The sequence below is a fragment of the Somniosus microcephalus genome, chromosome 5 (genome assembly GCF_052327205.1).
Source record: "Somniosus microcephalus isolate GS21.2 chromosome 5, FLI_Smic_1.0, whole genome shotgun sequence".
NCBI classification, from domain to species: domain Eukaryota; kingdom Metazoa; phylum Chordata; class Chondrichthyes; order Squaliformes; family Somniosidae; genus Somniosus; species Somniosus microcephalus.
Window position 1 is genome coordinate 102,047,069 of NC_140991.1, and position 18,850 is coordinate 102,065,918.

Genomic DNA, 18,850 nt, shown 5'->3' on the forward strand with positions numbered 1-18,850 from the left:
TGATATATTAATGATATATTAATGACAGAGCATAATTTAAAAGTTTGCAGATGATACGAAACTTGAAAACATAGTAAACAATGAAGAGGATAGTAACAGACTTCAGGAGGGCATAGACAGACTGGTGAAATGGGCAAACACTTGGCAGCTGAAATTTGAAGTGTGAAGTGATTCATTTTGGTAGGAAGAATGACATGAGTCAATATAAACTAAATGGCACAATTATAAAGGGGGTGCAGGAACAGAGAGACTCGGGGGTCTACGTAAACAAGCCTTTGAAGGTGGCAGGACAAGTTGAGAAGGTTGTTAAAATGACATATGGGACCCTTGGCTTTACATAGAGGAATTGAGTACAAATGTAAGGAAATTATGCTAAACCTTTATAAAACACTGGTTAGACCCCAGATGGAGTATTGTGGCCAATTCTGGGCATCACAGGAGCGGGTGCAGAAGAGATTTACTAGAATGGTACGAGGAGACTTCAGTTATTCGGAGAGACTAGGGAAACTGGGGTTGTTCTCCTTAGAGCAGAGAAGGTTAAGGGGAGATTTGATAGAGGTGTTCAAAATTTTGAAGGGTTTTGATAAGAGTAAATAAGGAGAAATTGTTTCCAGTGGCAGAAGGTAACCAGAGGACAAATTTAAGGTAATTGGCAAAAGAACCAGAGGTGAGTTGTTATGATCTGGAAAACTCTGCCTGAAAGGGTGGTGGAAGCAGATTCAATAATAACTTCTGTAATGAAATCTGTTTGTCTTGATCCTGTATTCGTTTTGCACTCATGTATATTACCCTCCTCCACTGTGTATAGTTTCACTTCCTCTTTCCCGACTAACCTGGGAGGTTCCAGGTCTTGGCTCTTGGCTCCGCCCCTGACTTCTCTTACATAAAGATCCCAGGATCTGTATGACTCATTCCTGTGAACCAGTCGGCGTGTTGAGATGTTAGCTCTGATCTTAGTGATTAAAAGCCAACTTGTTTAAGTCTATAACTTCTAGTTTTGTGGTTATTGAAGGCCCATCAATTTTAATCACTAAAGAATACTAGGATGGATCGACTACTAAAACCAGAGCGTCTGGACTTGGATCCACATTCTGCTGAAGCATCAAATCAATTTGGACACTGGCTCAAATGCTTCGAACTCTTCGCGGGGGCCTCATCCGCTAGCGAGGTAGATAAACTCGCGTAATTCATCGGATTTATTCGTTCATCCGGGACGCCACCTCTTACACGGAGGCCATCACTATCCTGAAGGCCCAATACCAGAGGCCGGTAAACGAAGTGTACACCAGACATCTGCTGGCTACACGCAGGCAGTGACCAGAGGAATCAATAGACGATTTCTTACAGGGCCTGGTCCGGTACTGTAACTGCAAGGCCGTGACGGCCAACGTGTACTCTGACGAATTGGTCCGCGATTCCTTCATCACGGGCCTCAAATCGAATTATATCCGGCAGAGACTGCTGGAGAAGGAGGTCCTGGACTTAAAAAAGGCAGTGGCCACTGCGCGATCGCTGGACGTGGCCCAGAGAAACTCTGACTCTTATTCTTCCGGCCATGCGGCCTTCACCGCCTCGTGCGCACCGAGGGGGCCGCCATCTTGGAATCAGCCATCTTCCCCATCCAGGTCTCAGACCAGCTCTACGCCGCCGGAGTCCCCACACAGAAGTTCACCCAGGAGTCCTACTACAGCGGCAATGTCTCGAGGCCCGAAATGCTACTTCTGCGGCCAGGCCAAGCATCCCAGACAACGATGCCCAGCGAAGGACGCTACATGCTTCAAATGTAAGAAAAAGGGGCATTTTAGCAAAGTCTGCAGGGGGAATCCGATTTCCAACTCCGTCACCGCCTCGTGCGTGCTGTGCGGGCCGCCATCTTGGGATCCGCCATCTTTTCCCGACTCAACGGCCGCCCAGGGCCCAACAGTGGCTTCGATCACGGTGGATCAATCCAGGCCACACCCGTTGACAAAATCCATGATGGACATACAGGTAAACGGGAATTTAACGAAATGTTTAATTGACTGTGGGAGTACCGAGAGTTTTATCCACCCTAGCCTGGTACGGCGGCACTCATTAACGGTAACCCCTACACGGAGCAGAATTGCTATGGCTGCTAAGCCCCACACTTCGGACATTTTGGGCTACTGTGTGGTAACACTGACTGTAAAAGGCACGGACTACAAGGATTTTAAACTCCTCGTGATGCCAGAACTCTGTGTTAATGTAATCTTGGGCCTGGACTTCCAGTGCCACCATGAAAGTGTCACGCTAGCATATGGCGGGTCCCAGCCGCCACTCAGTCTGTGGCCTATCAACCTTAAAAATCAGCCCGCCCTCTTTATTCGCTAATCTCGCTCCGAACTGTAGGCCCATAGCGACCAAAATTAGACGGTACAGTCTGGAAGACAGACACTTTATTAAGGCGGAAGTGGACAGACTCCTGCGGGAAGGCATTATTGAATGCAGTACCAGCCCGTGGCGTGCCCAAGTAGTCATAGTTAAAAATAGCGAAAAGAAACGGATGGTAATTGACTACAGCCAGACTGTTAATATTTGTACCCAGCTGGACGCCTGCCCTTTACCCCGCATATCAGAAATGGTCAACCAGATTGCGCAATACCGAGTCTTCTCGACTATCGACCTCAAATCCGCGTATCACCAGCTCCCCATTAGAACGGAGGACCGCCCATACACCGCCTTTGAGGCGAACGGGCGCCTCTACCATTTTCTCAGAGTGCCCTTCGGGGTAACAAATGGGGTCTCGGTCTTCCAACGTGAGATGGACCGCATGGTTGACGAGAATAAACTACAAGCTACCTACCCCTATCTGGACAATGTCACTATCTGCGGGCACAACCAGCAAGACCACGATCTAAATCTCGCGAGATTTTTAAAAACTGCCCTAAAGCTGAATCTAACCTACAACGAAGACAAATGTGTCTTCAACACAACCCGTCTCTGTATCCTCGGCTGTGTGGTGGAAGATGGGGTAATTGGACCGGACCCTGACCGATTACGCCCCCTAAAGGAACTGCCCCTGCCACACAATCCCAAAGCTTTAAAAAGGTGCCTGGGATTTTTTTCGTATTATGCCCAATGGGTGCCCAATTACTCTGATAAGGCCCGACCCCTCATTAAATCGACGTCCTTCCCACTATCAGCTGAAGCTCGGGAGGCTTTCACCAGTATTAAACAGGACATTGAAAGGGCTGCAGTGTGTGCAGTGGACGAATGCATTCCCTTTCAAGTCGAAAGCGATGCGTCAGACTTTGCCTTAGCTGCAACCCTCAATCAGGCTGGGAGACCTGTGGCCTTCTTCTCCCGAACCCTTCAGGGACCGGAAATCAGGCACTCTTCTGTCGAGAAGGAGGCACAGGCTATAGTGGAGGCAGTGCGGCACTGGAGACACTACCTAGCCGGCAAACGTTTCACCCTGCTCACCGACCAGCGGTCGGTGGCTTTCATGTTTAATAACAAACAAAGGGGGAAATTCAAGAATGACAAAATACTCAAGTGGAGGATCGAACTATCCACGTTCGACTGTGATATTATGTACAGGTCGGGAGCCCTTAATGAACCCCCAGACGCCCTATCGCGGAGAATGTGTGCCAGCATTCATACGGACAAATTACAGGGTCTCCACAACGACCTCTGTCACCCGACTATACCATTTTATAAAGTCCCACAATCTGCCCCACTCCATCGAGGAGGTCAGGGCAATGACCAGAGCCTGCCGCATCTGTGCGGAATGCAAGCCTCGTTTCTACAGGCCTGACCGTGCACACCTTATCAAAGCCACACGGCCATTCGAGCGCCTAAGTCTGGACTTCAAGGGACCCCTTCCCTCTGCCGACCGTAACGTATACTTCCTCAATATCATTGATGAATATTCCCGCTTCCCCTTCGCCATTCCCTGCCCAGACATGACCAGTGCCACGGGCATCAAGTGTCTCTGTAATCTATTCTGCATGTTTGGCATGCCGAACTACATACACAACGATAGGGGGACGTCATTCATGAGTGACGAGCTGCGCCAGCTCTTGCTCTCGAAGGGGATAGCCACTAGCAGAACCACTAGCTACAACCCCCGGGGTAATGGGCAAGTGGAAAGGGAGAATGCTACTGTTTGGAAGGCTGTCACGTTAGCCTTAAAGTCAAAAGGCCTTCCGACCTCCCGCTGGCAGGAAGTCCTCCCAGACGTGCTCCACTACATAAGGTCTCTGTTATGTACTGCCACTAACGCTACCCCTCATGAAAAGATGTTCGTTTTCCCCCGGAAATCCACCTCGGGCATATCTCTACCCGCGTGGCTGACGTCTCCGGGGACAGTACTATTGCGGAAGCACGTGAGAGGCCATAAAACGGACCCCCTTGTGGAAAAGGTACAGCTCTTCCATGCAAACCCTCAGTACGCCTATATCGAATACTCTGACGGGCGAGAGGACACTGTTTCCATGAAAGACCTCGCTCCCTCGGGGAGCGGAGAGAACGATGGGAGACTACCCGATGAAGACCTACACTACAAAGAGACAGGACGCCCAGAGGTATCAATACCCAACTTTAACCTGGAGGACACTGCAGATAACCTGGCAGACACTGCGGAGGCCCGGACAGCGGAGGAACCAGAATCCACTCCCCTAGAGGCACCCCAACCGGCTTTGCGCCGATCACTGAGAACTGCAAAACCTCCTGATAGACTCACTTATACCAACTTTTAAGAAACATCACCCCGATGGACTAAATCTATAGAAGGGGTGAATGTAATGAAATCTGTTTGTCTTGATCCTGTATTCGTTTTGCACTCATGTATATTACCCTCCCCCACTGTGTATAGTTTCACTTCCTCTTTCCCGACTAACCTGGGAGGTTCCAGGTCTTAGCTCTTGGCTCCGCCCCTGACTTCTCTCACATAAAGATCCCAGGATCTGTATGACTCATTCCTGTGAACCAGTCGGCGTGTTGAGATGTTAGCTCTGATCTTAGTGATTAAAAGCCAACTTGGTTAAGTCTATAACTTCTAGTTTTGTGGTTATTGAAGGCCCATCAACTTCCAAAAAGGAATTGGATAAATACTTGAAAAGGCAGAATTAGCTGGGCTATGGGGAAAGAGCAGGGGAATGGGACTAATTGGATAGCTCTTTCAAAGAGTCGGCACAGGCACGATGGGCTGAATGGCCTCCTTATGCTGCATCATTCTATGATTCTATGATTTCCAGTGAGGTTACGGCAGCAGCGCAGGAGCAGCTCCAAGGCAATTTCTAGCCTCAGTCTTATTCTTTTTTAGAAATTCGTTCTTGCAATGTGGGTGACACTGGCAAAGCAATATTTATTGCCCATCCCTAGTTGCCTTGAGGACATTAAGCGTCAACCATGTTGAGTGGGACTACAGTCACATGTAGGCCAAGCTGGGCAGGGGTGGCAGGTTCCCTTCTCTGAGGGATATTAGTGAAACAATTGGGTTGTTATGTTATGCTTTTACAGCCAGATTTTTCTGCTGCTCGCCCACAAATGACCAGATTTATTGAATTAATTCAAACTTATCTTTTGAGGACGGAGTAGGATGTTGTTTCAAGCCCATGGTTCCCACATAATGAATTCCTAATATCAGCCTGGCTGTCATGATGGAATGCCAAACAGAGACAAGATGATTTCCCCTCACCCTAGGGTGAAAGTGAATCAACCCATGTTACTTTCCCAGTTCTTCCAACTCGAGGTCTAGGAGCAGAAAGTTAACTGAGTAACCAGAGGGGATAAATTTAAGAATGAAGGTAGCATTTAGGAGAACTTTTTATGCAAGGGAAGGCCAGGACGTGGAATGCCAGAAACAATGGTGGAAGCAGAATCTATAATAGTTTTTAAAAGCAAAGTGGATAAATATTTGAAAAACAAAAGTTTTGAAGGGTATGGGGAGGCAGCAGGGGAATGCGATTAAGTGGGTAGCTCTTTCATGAAAACCAGCACAAGGGCAATGGGCTGAATGGCCTCATTCTGTGTTGCAAAATTCTCTGATTCTACAAATCAAATCATAAGTATTACACTTGCAAAATCAGTCACGTCATATTTAATGAGCTATGTCCTATACATAATTTTTTGCAATTCTACTTTGATTGAGAGTGCAAAATAATTCTCCACTGATGAACTGCTAAAGTTGCCGCATGTGGTGCAAACCTGCTATTAAAGATTTCCAGGGAGCTAATAGTTAATTTGTGTTACAGGTGGTGGATTCACGGCTAGTATCAGTATTTGATGCCCGAGAGCTAGAACTGGTTATCGCAGGCACAGCAGAGATTGACCTGAATGACTGGCGCAATAATACAGAGTACCGAAGTGGTGAGTATTACTTTGTTTCTCAGTCCTTAGGAGGCAACAGTTAACACTCTTTTTCTAGTCAATACATTCAACTCAGCAGCTCACTAATTCCAGCAGTTTTATATTGTACAATGCAAACTTAACAAAATGCAAGATATAAACTTATACACTTGATTTCTTCTTCTGGGGAAGCTGCGATCATAAAAGTTTGCAAAGTAACAATAATTTAGAGGACAGATTTGATGAAACATTGCAGGAACATTTCTTCTATTTGCTATTTGTAGCAAAATCATAAACATGTGAATGGAGAACAGGTTTATGATTTCACTACCAATAGAGACCAGAGGAAATCATCTCTGTTGTATCTATTTTGAGAAACCAGGTGAAAGGCCAAGGCGCATTATTCAGGGCACAGCAAAAATATATGAATATTGCAATAAAGGTCCCTTCATTTTTGTTCTTTTCCCACATGGGAATAGGAATGTAGCAGTCTGTTCTTGCCAAAGTGCGCATTTAACTGACGGACGACTTCACAATTCTTCAGTACCCTTTCAGGTGAACTTTCTTTCGTGGTTTGGACAGAGGTAGACTGAGCCAGTAATGGGCAGGAGCTTCGGAGGAGATTCATGGATGTTGAAACCATCATTGTTTCAGTGGAAACTAAACTTAGGTCGGAGAAGATTTAATTATAGAATCGTAGAAATTTACGACACGGGGAGGCCATTCAGCCCATTGTATCTGTGCCGACCGAAAGAGCTATCCAGCCTAGCCCAACTTTCCAGCTCTTGGTCCGTAGCCCTGTAGGTTATAGCACTTCAACTGCATATCCAAATACTTTTTAAATGCGTTGAGGTTTTCTGCCTCTTCCACCTTTTCAGGCAGTGAGTTCCAAACTTGTAGCCTTTTTGGTTGGGAAGTTGGTAAGCGGCATTCTAATGAGGTCTGGCTGAGCCTGCCTGCTGCCATTCCCAGACTGGCATGGCGCTTGCTTTGCCAGGTTTTCACCCATGAGTTAAAATCGAGCCCTTGAGTTCAGAAAGGGGCAGAAGTTGGCCTATCGGCGGAACACTGCGTGAAGTGGCCTGCAATGCACATGCGAAGACTCTGGTCCGAGGTTTGCTGAAAATTGGGTCTGACGACTCATCTACTTAAAACCGGTGAGCTGCAGACACCAATCAAGCATCTCGATGTAGGTTGCTGGTTGGGACCCTGGAAAATTCGTCTGGCTCTGAGGCCCTCAGGTAAGTCCTGGGGCCGAGCCCGCACCAACAGTAGCCCGCAGTATTGCTGTGGAGCCAGGAGGATTTTACTTAATTTTTCTCGACAGCCTCCAGTGGTCCCTTTAAGGACCACTGGTTAGGTCTCAGTAAACCTGGAAAAACTGAGCAGAGCATGCTTGGCACATGCTCCACACGGCTTATGCCACATTAGGCCCTGATTAGCACACTCAACAGGCTTAATGTCTGTTTCAGGCTGGCACCCTGGACATTTGGAAGTCATCAAATTATCAGTCACCACAATTCGTCAGGAGATTGGGTGCCGAATTTCATTCTCTCCAATGTTGATTTCCCACTTGATAAATGGGTGTAACACGGCTCAAAATGGGGGAGAAATTTGGCATTTTAGCGCCTCCCGTTAGCACGTGTGGGGGCGCGAATGGGTTTGCGGCTTGGCGCGGCGAATCTAACGCCACATGCGACATTCACCCGGGATTTAGCGCTGCCAATAACATTTAGCGCCTATGCCTTTAGTGGCTGCCAGATCGTGTCGTCAACGCATGTGGAATGGCCCATTAACGGCCCAGATGCAAAATTGACTACCGCCACCCTGCCTGAGTACCTGGCGTGAACAACGGCAGGAAGAGGAGGCATGATGCAGTCGGATGGCTGCTGTCAGAGCGGTATTTAAAGAGATCAACATCCGGTTTCATTTTAGTCGCCAATCAATGCTGCCTTCTCAGTTTGATACAGGGAAACAGCTGTTTTCAGTGAGTTAAACATTTCTTACTTTCAGGAGCGTTCTGCCTGCTAAAAATTTGTCAGTTTCATTGTGCTGAGATTTTGGACTCCTACACTTGGATACGTTAATGGGGGCTGTACTGGCAGTCGACCTCACCCGCCAGCATCAACGTCTGAGGCATCAGAGGCAGAGACAAAGATCGGACAACGTGGCCATAGGGAGGAGGGCCAACAGGGCTGTCAACAGGAGGCCTTACCCTCCCAGGGTATTCCGGGAGCACTTCTCCTACATACATTTAACTGAGGAGCGGTGTCTTAGAAGGCTCTGCTTCAGCAAGGAGCTCTGCCACCTCCTACAACCAGACCTTGTGCCTCAGATCAGGACCACCACGGCTCTCTCAGTGACAGTCAAGGTCTCCGTCACCCTCAATTTTTACGCCAGCGGATTGTTCCAGTCTGCAGCAGGAAACATATCTAACATTTTGCAGTTCGCTGTCCATTGCTGCATCCAGGAGGTCACAAAGGCTCTGTACAGAAGGGGAAGGGACTACATTTCCTTCCCCATCACCAGAGAGAAGCAGGACAAGCATGCATGTGGCTTTGCCAGGATAGAGGGCTTCCCCATGGTGCAGGGCGCCATTGACTGCACCCACGTGGCTTTGCAGGCATCCCGTATCAGTCCTGAGGTATCCCATAACCGCAAAGGGTACCACTCATTTAATACGCTGTTGGTGTGCGACCACAGACAGCGAATCCTCACCGTCCATGCCCGCTATCCTGGCAGCAGCCACAATGCCTTCATCCTGTGCCAGACCAGTGTGCCACCACTCTTCCAGCCACCAGACCAAGCCTGTGACTGGCTGGTCGGAGACAAGGGCTATCCGATCTCCACCTGGCTCATGACTCCCCTCCGCAACCCCAACACTGCTGCTCAACACTCATATAATGAGAGACATGCTGCCACCAGAAACATCATCGAGCAGACCATCGGGGCGCTTAAGCAGCGGTTCCACTGCCTTGACTGCTCGTGAGGAGCCCCCTAGTACTCAGCTGAGCGGGTGTCCCTTTTCGTCGTGGTGTGCTGCATGCTGCACAACTTGGCCATCATGAGGGCCCAGCCATTGCCACCAGGCATAGCGGCACCACTTCAGGAGGAGGAAGAGTGAGAGGAGGAGGAACAGAAGCGAGGGAGGAGGCAGTGACTCAATTGGCCTTCTGGAAGGTCCATGACTGCCTGATCAGACTGCAGTTCCAATAAATTCTACCCCACATCCCAGTTGCTGACCACATCCCCATCATTCCATCCATTTCACTTGCCATATCACAGCGCAAAGCTGAAATGACAGACAGCACAAAATCAGCAAAATTCCATTAATAAACTTATCAATATTCAATAAACACATATATAAAACAACAATATTAACTACTAACCCTTGTGCAAACCCTAACTTCCCCTCTTTACAGTGCCTTTTCCTAATCTACTGCTCCTACGTAGTCTGTCCCCAGTGGCTGCAGCAGGTCTGGTGGAAGGCTGCTGAGTGTCTGTGCCAGAGACTACAGATGGCCTTGCAGGACACCCTCGACCAGCTCTGAACCTGGAAGGCCGGGCTGTAAAATGCATCACCTCAGGCTGGGCGGCGGCAGTCTGGCCTGCTCATCCTAGTGCAATCATACCAACTAACAACACACAAGGGTAGGCACTTGGGTGTTTTAGCCAATGTTCATGTAAAGTTTCTGTTAACGTGGTATCAAACATTGCAACCTTTATTTTCAACACTGCGTTCTTGGACAGATTTGTGTGCACCTTTGGAAGTGAGTTGCAGTGAATGGTGAGACATAATGGTACCCCCTGCAATTGTGATGAGTGTGAAAGGAATGGCTTGGGCATTGTAGGGATGCTTTATGTCGTTGTTGTGGAGTGGTGCCAACCTGGCGCGTTATGTGGCAGCCAGGGTGTACAGCGTCAAGTGAAGTAAATCTGACCATGATGAGGCTGTGCCTGGCCTCCCGGGCAGCAGTGTGGTCGGGTGCTGATGCCCTGTGTCCTGTGCAGCATCAGTTGCTTGCGAAGAAGATTGGTTGTGTTGTTGGTGCTGCTGGTGTGCCTGGTACTCTGAGGACCAAGGTGAGAGAGTATAAAGGGCACCCATGCTGATGGAATAGATGGCAGATGAAGTAGAGATGACAGAAGCAATCTGTCAATGGTGAGAGAGGTAATGAGCTCAGACTAGATGCAGACTTGTGTAAAGACTTGCAGCGTGGTGAATCTGTTGTGGAAATGCAGTGAGGAAGAGCTTGTGGCTGAGGGAAGATATCTCTGTACGGTGGGAGCTTTTACTTTACATTTGAAGCTGTCAACTCAACAGCTGATTCAATGGCCACTGACCTCGCACCTCAGCTTGACAGAAGTGCTCCCAAAGCAGCGAGGACCCTGTGGGCGAGCACATAAAATCAAAAGGAGAGCTCAAATGTATTCTTAATGATCTCCAAACAAGGTCATACTGACCTGAATTGCCTCCCCCGCCGCTGCGTGTCATGTTGGCTCAGCGCTGACAGACCCAACATTTGGTTAAGGCATGTGGTGGTGGGGTCACAGCGGGGTCCCGACCCGCTGGGGAAAAAAACACTTTCCCACCCAACCCGCCACCGATCAGACCCGCTGACCCCTCGCAAAATTTGAAAACTAAGGAGGTGAAATTCTTCCTGTTGCTAATTTTAATGAAAATTTGCTGAGTACAAAACAGGAAAGTATTAGAATTTAGCATATTTGCCCACAACCTTCACCCATTGTTTCCCACCCTGTCTCCGTTTTCATTTTGGTTCTGATGAAGGGTCGTCACATGAAACATTCACTTTTTTCAGTTGTTGATAGACCTGCATTTTTAGCATTTTCCATTTCCACCACTTGCACATTTCTTCTTTTCATCTAATATGAATTTGTGCCAGATTTTGTCCTGTGGATTCATATCCAAAGGAACCAGATTGAGACTGCCCAACATTTTATGTAGGATCCACTAAGTATCAAAGAGAGAGTGGCAACTTTAAACCGGTCAGACTGGCTGGATTAGCACACATGTCCTAGAAATGAAAGGATATTGTTCTAGCCAACTGCTCCATTGGTCCCATATCTTATTTGGACTTAAACCTAGTGCTTCACTTTGTGTTTTCTCCTTCAGTTTTTTAGTTTGTAGTTCACTCACCTCTGAATCAGAATGGATTCACGTCCCACTCCCGTACCTCATACTGCAGTGCAGTAGTGAGAAACTGCTGCATTGTCAGAAATGCTGTCCTTTGCTGAGACATTAAACCTAGACTGCGTTTGCCTGTTCCATTAGTTCATGTGAATGTTAAAGATCCTATGGCACTATTTGAAGAAGAGCACAGAGTTCTGCTGCTGTCCTGGCCAATATTCCTCCCTCAACCAAATCAGTTTAACTGGTCATTTATCTCAATGCTGTTCACGAGATCTTGTTATCCGCAAAATAGCTGCCGCGTTTACCTGGTCAATAAATGTAACTCCACTCAAAAAGTAATTCTTTGTATGTGAAGCGCTTTAGGATGTTTCTAAGAGACGTGGTAAGGTAAAGTCTTTAGTTATTGCTAAATGATATGGGTGAGATCATTTCAATTTCCAACTTGGTTGCCAAACCCAATTTATATTCCACCTTCTGAAAGAAATTCTCCTCCCACGATATTGCATAATCATCTTTAAAGTTGCAAGCTGAAATATGCTTTTTATTTTGCCGTGCAATTATCTATAAGAACATAAGAAATAGGAGCAGGAGTAGGCCATTCGGCCCCTCGAGCCTGCTCCGCTGTTCACTAAGATTATGGCCGATCTTTTACCTCACCTCCACTTTCAGAAGGCTTTCGATAAGGTCCCGCATAAGAGACTAGCATGCAAAGTTAAAGCACATGGGATTGGGGGTAAGGTACTGACTTGGATACAAAACTGGTTGGCAGACAGGAAGCAAAGAGTTGGAATAAACGTGTCTTTTTCCAAGTGGCAGGCAGTGACTAGTGGGGTACCGCAGGGATCAGTGCTGGGACCCCAGTTATTCACAATATATATTAATGATCTAGACGAGGGAACTAGATGTAATATCTCCAAGTTTGCAGGTGACACAAAGCTGGGTGGGCGTGTGTGCTGTGAGGAGGGTGCAGAGAAACTCCAGTACGATTTGGACAGGTTGGGTGATTGGGCAGATGCATGGCAGATGTAGTATAATGTGGATAAATGCGAGGTTATCCACTTTGGTGGCAAAAACAGGAAGGCAGATTATTATCTGAACGGCAATAGATTGGGAAAAGGGGAAGTGCAATGAGACCTGGGTGTCCTTGTGCACCAGTCGCTGAAGGTAAGCATGCAGGTGCAGCAGGCAGTTAAGAAGGCAAATGGTATGCTGGCCTTCATAGTGAGAGGATTCGAGTACAGGAGCAAGGATGTCTTGCTGCAGTTGTACAGGGCCTTGGTGAGACCACACCTTGAGTATTGTGTGCAGTTTTGGTCGCCTTTTCTGAGGAAGGATGTTCTTGCCATGAAGGGAGTGCAGCGAAGATTCACCAAACTGATACCTGGGATTGCAGGAATGACGTATGAAGAGAGATTGGGTCGATTAGGCTTATATTCGCTAGAGTTTAGAAGAATGAGAGGGGATCTCATTGAAACTTATAAAATTCTAATAGGACTAGACAGACTAGATGCAGGAAGGCTGTTCCTGTTGGTGGGAGAGTCCAGAACCAGGGGTCACAGTCTAAGGATAAGGGTTAAGCCATTTAGTACTGAGATGAGGATGAATTTCTTCACCCAGAGAGTGGTGAACCTGTGGAATTCTCTACCACAGAAGACAGTTGAGGCCAATTCATTAAATATATTCAAGAAGGAGTTAGATATATTTCTTAAGGCTAAGGGGATCAAGGGATATGGGGAGAAAGCAGGGACAGGGTACTGAATTTGGATGATCAGCCATGATCGCATTGAATGGTGGAGCAGGCTCAAGGGGCCGAATGGCCTACTTCTGCTCCTATCTTCCTTGTTCCTATGTTTCCTGCACTATCCCCATATCCCTTGACTCCCTTAATATCCAAAAATCTATCGATCTCTGTCTTGAATATACTCAACGACTGAGCCTCCACAGCCCTCTGGGGTAGAGAATTCCAAAGATTCACCACCCTCTGAGTGAAGAAAATTCTCCTCATCTCAGTCCTAAATGACTGACCCCTTATTCTGAGACTGTGACCATTGGTTCTAGACTCCCCAGCCAGGGGAAACATCTACCCTGTCAAGCTCTGTAAGAATTTTGTATGTTTCAATGAGGTTACCTCTCATTCTTCTAAACTCTTGAGAATATAGGCCTAGTCTACTCAATCTCTCCTCATAGGACAATCTCCCCATCCCAGGAATCAGTCTGGTGAACCTTCGTTGCACTCCCTCTTTGGCAAGTATATCCCTCCTTAGGTAAGGAGACCAAAACTGTACACAATACTCCCAGTGTGGTCTCACCAAGGTCCTATATAATTGCAGTAAGACGTCACGCTTATACTCAAATCCTCTTGTAATAAAGGCCAACATACCATTTGCTTTCTTAATTGCTTGCTGTACCTGCATGTTAACTTTCAGTGATTCGCGTACAAGGAATCCCAGGTCCCTTTGAACACCAACATTTCCCAATCTCTCACCATTTAAAAAATACTCTGCTTTTCTATTTTTCCTGCCAAAGTGGATAACTTCACATTTCTCCACATTATATTCCATTTGCCATGTTCTTGCCCACTCACTTAGCTTGTCTATATCCCCTTGAAGCCTCTTTGCATCCTCCTCACAACTTGCATTCCCACCCAGCTTTGTATCATCGGTAAACTTGGATATATTACATTTGGTCCCCTCATCCAAATCATTGATATAGATTGTGAATAGCTGAGGCCCAAGCACTGATCTTTGCGGTACCCCACTAGTTAGGGCCTGCCAACCCGAAAATGACCTGTTTATTCCTACTCTCTGTATTCTGTCCGTTAACCAATCCTCAATCCATGCTAATATATTACCCTCAATCCCATGAGCCTAATTTTATTTAATAACCTCTTGTGTGGCACCTTATCGAATGCCTTCTGAAAATCCAAATACACCACATCCACTGGTTCCCCACTTATCTATTCTGCTAGTTACAACCTCAAAAAACTCTAACAGATTCGTCAAACATGAATTCCCTTTCATAAATCCGTGTTGACTATGCCCAATCCTATTATTATTTTCTAAGTGCCCTGTTACCACGTCCTTAATAATAGATTCTAGCAATTTCCCTACTAGTGATGTCAGGTTAACTGGTCTGTAGTTCCCCGTTTTCTCTCTCCCTCCTTTCTTAAATAGTGGGGTTACATTTGCTACCTTCCAATCCACGGGAACTGTTCTAGAATCTATGGAATTTTGGAAAATGACAACCAATGCATCCACTACCTCTATAGCCACCTCTTTCAAAACCCTAGGATGTAGGCCATCGGGTCCATGGGATTTATTGGCTTTCTGTCCCATTAATTTCTCCAGTACTGTTTTTTTTCTAATACTAATTTCTTTCAGTTCCTCATTCTCACTAGAGCCTTGGTTCTCCACTACTTCCGGGAAGTTTTTTGCAACTTCCGTGAAGACAGACACAAAGGGGGTGATTTTGCCAATGGGGGCGGGTTGGAGGCGGAACTACTGCTTATTGGGTTTTAGTCCCACCTCCATTGACTTGTGGCCCACCCACGCTATTTTCCCTTGATTGACCTTGTTAACCCTGACCAGTGGGCTTAGCAGGCCAATTAAGGGGAAGCCGGTTACAGAGAACGTCAGCGTATGACGTTTCATCTGTCAAAAATTTTTGACAGATGAATTGTCATCATTTGACAGCTTTGAGAAGCTGTCAAACACTGACATTCTCCATTGTTTGGTGAGTTCTTGTACTCAAGGCTCACCAAACCTGTTTTGTGAGCAGAAAGCAGATGACTGTTGCATCAGAGAATGCAGCAGCCATCTGTCATCTCTGCCATTGAGATGCAGGAGCCTCCGCATCCCCAACGATTGAAGCCTGCCGGAAGAAACAAAGGTAAGGAAACTTTTTCTATCACTTTTCCCTCACCCCACATATTTACCTCTCCACACTTGCACCCATCACTCACCTCCACAGCGCACATTTGGACCCCTCCGACCCTCGCAGACCCACTGCTCACCTTGCTGACCTTAGCGGGGTTTCCCGACATCGGGAAGCCCGCACCTATGATGGAAAAATGGGGATAATCCTCATAACTGCCTGTTAACTACCTGTTAATGGGCAGTTAAGTGGCTGTAATCCCCTTCCCGCCTCCAGGAGACGGGATCTGGTGCGGGTCAGGTACCCGTCTCCTGGGAAGATGGACGATGGGTACCCGCCCCCAGATTCTGCCATTTTCCCGGCAGTCCCACCTCCAAACCCACCTCCCCAGGGCTGGCAAAATCGCCCCCAAAGTATTTGTTTAATTTCTCTGCCATTTCCTTATTCCCCATTATAATTTCTCCTGTCTCAGCCTGTAAGGGACCCACATTTACTTTCGCTAATGTTTTCCCTTTTACATACCTATAGAAGCTTTTCCAGTCTGTTTTTATGTCTCTCGCTAGTTTACTCTCATATTCTATTTTCCCTTTCTTTATCAATTTCTTGGTCCTCCTTTGCTGAATTCTAAAATCCTCCCAATCCTCAGGCTTACTACTCTTTTTGGCAGCATTATACGCCTCTTCCTTTGATCTAATACTATCTTTAACTTCTCTTGTTAGCCAGAGTTGGACCACTTTTCCTGTGGGGTTTTTGTACCTTAAAGGAATGTATATTTGTTGTAAATTATGTATTAATTCTTTAAATGCTAGCCATTGCTTCTCTACCATCATACCTTTTAATGTAGTTTCCCAATCTACCTTAGCCAACTCGCCCCTATATTAAAGGTAATTTACCAATTATTTGCTCAAGTGCTCAATCTCACTAGATCTTCTAAATAGCAACTGTATCTGCAATATATTATGGCTTTCTACACAATTTACTCTCAAATTGATAACCAACTTACTGCTACCTCATTTTCATGATGATTAACAGAGGCAGGATGAGCAATGGACATACAGTAATACTAATTCTTCTGTATCTCCACAGTATAATGGCCATTGCCACTCACCACATTGATTTCTCTTTCATGATATGTTTGCTACATCTCTCTTAATCCCATGAGTCATCACCATCACGGCAAGTCTTTTGCTGTGAGGGGATTATGCTGCTATTTTAGCAAGTTGCCATCCTTCTCGTGCTGGCCCTGAAACGCATACTCTGTAATAAAGATGCCTAAATTACTTCCATTGACACATAAAATGTAGTTGTTTGGATCTATAGGGGGAGAAATTCAGTTGGCTGCGCCACCCGTTAGCGCCTTAAGAGGACGTTAGTGGTGGCGCTAACCGTTAGCGCTGCACAGCTACTGATGACGTCATCAGTGTGCGCAGTGCCCCGCTGACGCCCCGGCCGCGATATTTGGCAGCGCCCCCTGATTTACCGCCGGATGCTATGTCCGACAGGGTCAGGGTGGCGTACCTGCGGCCGGGGAGGCGCAAATTAAAGGCGAGGTGCGGGGCGGCCATTTTTGTTGTTGGCTGCCTGCCAGCACCTGCCTGCGCTCCCGTCCCCGGCCTCCTGAACCCCCCCCCACCCGCGGAGTGCCGGCTGCGCTCCAAGAGCCCGGCATCTCTCCTCGGTGCCGGGCTCTTTTGCCTGCACTCCCGATCCTCGGGGGCCCAGCTGGGCCCCAGATCACGCTGCACAAGGCCCCTCCCCTTTAAGAAGGGGAGGAAGGCCTGCAATACTCGCAGCGCCCCAAGAGGGATGCGGGGCACCTCCAGTAGCGCCGCATTTCCCTTTGGGGCGCAACCACTCAATTTCCGGTGCGGGGGCGTGAATGTTTCCGGGGCGCTACTTTTAGCGCCCTGGCGAGGCTGGCGTCCCAAACGGGGCTATACTCAATTTCTCCCCCATAATGTTTTGATTTAATTAATTTTCCTAAGCATCTAGTATAGGTTTATTATCAATTAAATCTATTCTTGTACAAAACAGCATATAGGTTTGTTTACATTAGAATCTTCTGTCCCTCACACATATGCCAACTCAGTCCTCTTAGGAAAACCCCAAGTGGAAATGTTAGTCAAGACTGTTGTTAAAGCTCAGGTCTACCAGGACAACCCTGCTGATTGATGCTACAAAGTGTAGTTGTAGACAATCTGCTCTTGTGTTTAATGATTGTGCCCTTTCCTCAGGTTACCATGATGGTCACATCGTAATAAAGTGGTTCTGGACAGCTGTGGAGCACTTCAACAATGAGCAGCGGCTCCGGCTTTTACAGGTAGATAATACTGATAATTGCAAAATCTTTCTTTAATATCACATGTCTCAGAAGGTTGAAGATTAGTGTTGGTAATATTGGCCGACAGATGCTTTTAATGCATTTGTATAACTTTCTTATAGTTCTTTTTAAAAGAGGCAATAATCTGCTTATTTTAAACAGGTTAGCACCTCTGTTAAAGAAACGGATCGAAGGATGTTATAAGAATGCAATAAATATTTGTCCACTCTTATCGCCAATGGTAATTTGTAGCCTAGAATGTTAAGGCACAATCACAATATACCATAGATTACAACAGAAAAAAATGTTTGCTGATTAGAACATTTTACAATTATTAAATAAAAAGCAACATGAAATATTGACTCGAGACCAGTTCTGGTCTGTCTGAATATCAGTGCAAGATGATGCCATGCAGACAGACCCTTCAGTTGTACAAAATGAAGTTATAATGAAATCCAGCCCATTAAGCAGATTTTACACATTGCAAGCCGCCATGGTTTTCATAGCAGAAATATATGTGTGCTTGGTTTATTTGGGAGACAGTTCTTTCTTTTCTTTAACAGTTTGTGACGGGGACATCCAGCATACCTTATGAAGGCTTTGCTGCACTCAGAGGGAGCAATGGACTGAGGCGATTCTGCATCGAGAAATGGGGCAAAGTGACATCACTGCCAAGGTATTTGTCAGGGAATAACAAGAAATAAATGAACAGATATTTCTTCAATGTGTAGCAATAACCCGGGTGCTTTGCACTTCAGAATTCAGCTGTATGGGCGAGATGATAAGAGCTACTGACTTCTTGAAGCCCTGAATCAGTGCTGCTTGTATTTATTTGCTGGGAGACATGATTTGCACAATATTGGTTCCTTGTCCCCCCGTCCCTCCCTCTCCCTCCAAGAAGGAATTGTAGTCTGTGCCCAGGACTGATTCCAATCAGCCATTTAACCAATTTGCTTTTCAATGGTCTTGAAATAAGTAGGGAAGAAAAGCAACAGATCTTTTAGGTTTATTGCAAGAACTGACTTTTGCAAGTTTACAGAAAAAGTAACAGCTATATGACGACTAATTTTAACGAGATGCGCAATTTAATTTCTACTGTGCCCTATTTTTAGTGAATGAGTTAACACATCTGCACTAAGTCCCTCCCTGCACTATTTTTAACACAGTTGGAAATCTGTTTAGAATAAATGGCTTAA

The 18,850-nt window shown here is 46.5% G+C and overlaps 1 protein-coding gene across 1 annotated transcript in view; it reads left to right on the forward strand.

The window, feature by feature from the left end:
- hecw1b (HECT, C2 and WW domain containing E3 ubiquitin protein ligase 1b) overlaps nucleotides 1–18,850 on the forward strand; it is a 773,289-nt gene that overhangs the window by 712,786 nt on the left and 41,653 nt on the right. The window contains exons 26-28 of the mRNA XM_085988048.1: nucleotides 6,216–6,330; nucleotides 17,569–17,654; nucleotides 18,218–18,330. Of these exons, the coding sequence (XP_085844174.1) occupies nucleotides 6,216–6,330; nucleotides 17,569–17,654; nucleotides 18,218–18,330 (314 nt within the window). The remainder of the gene's footprint in view (nucleotides 1–6,215; nucleotides 6,331–17,568; nucleotides 17,655–18,217; nucleotides 18,331–18,850) is intronic.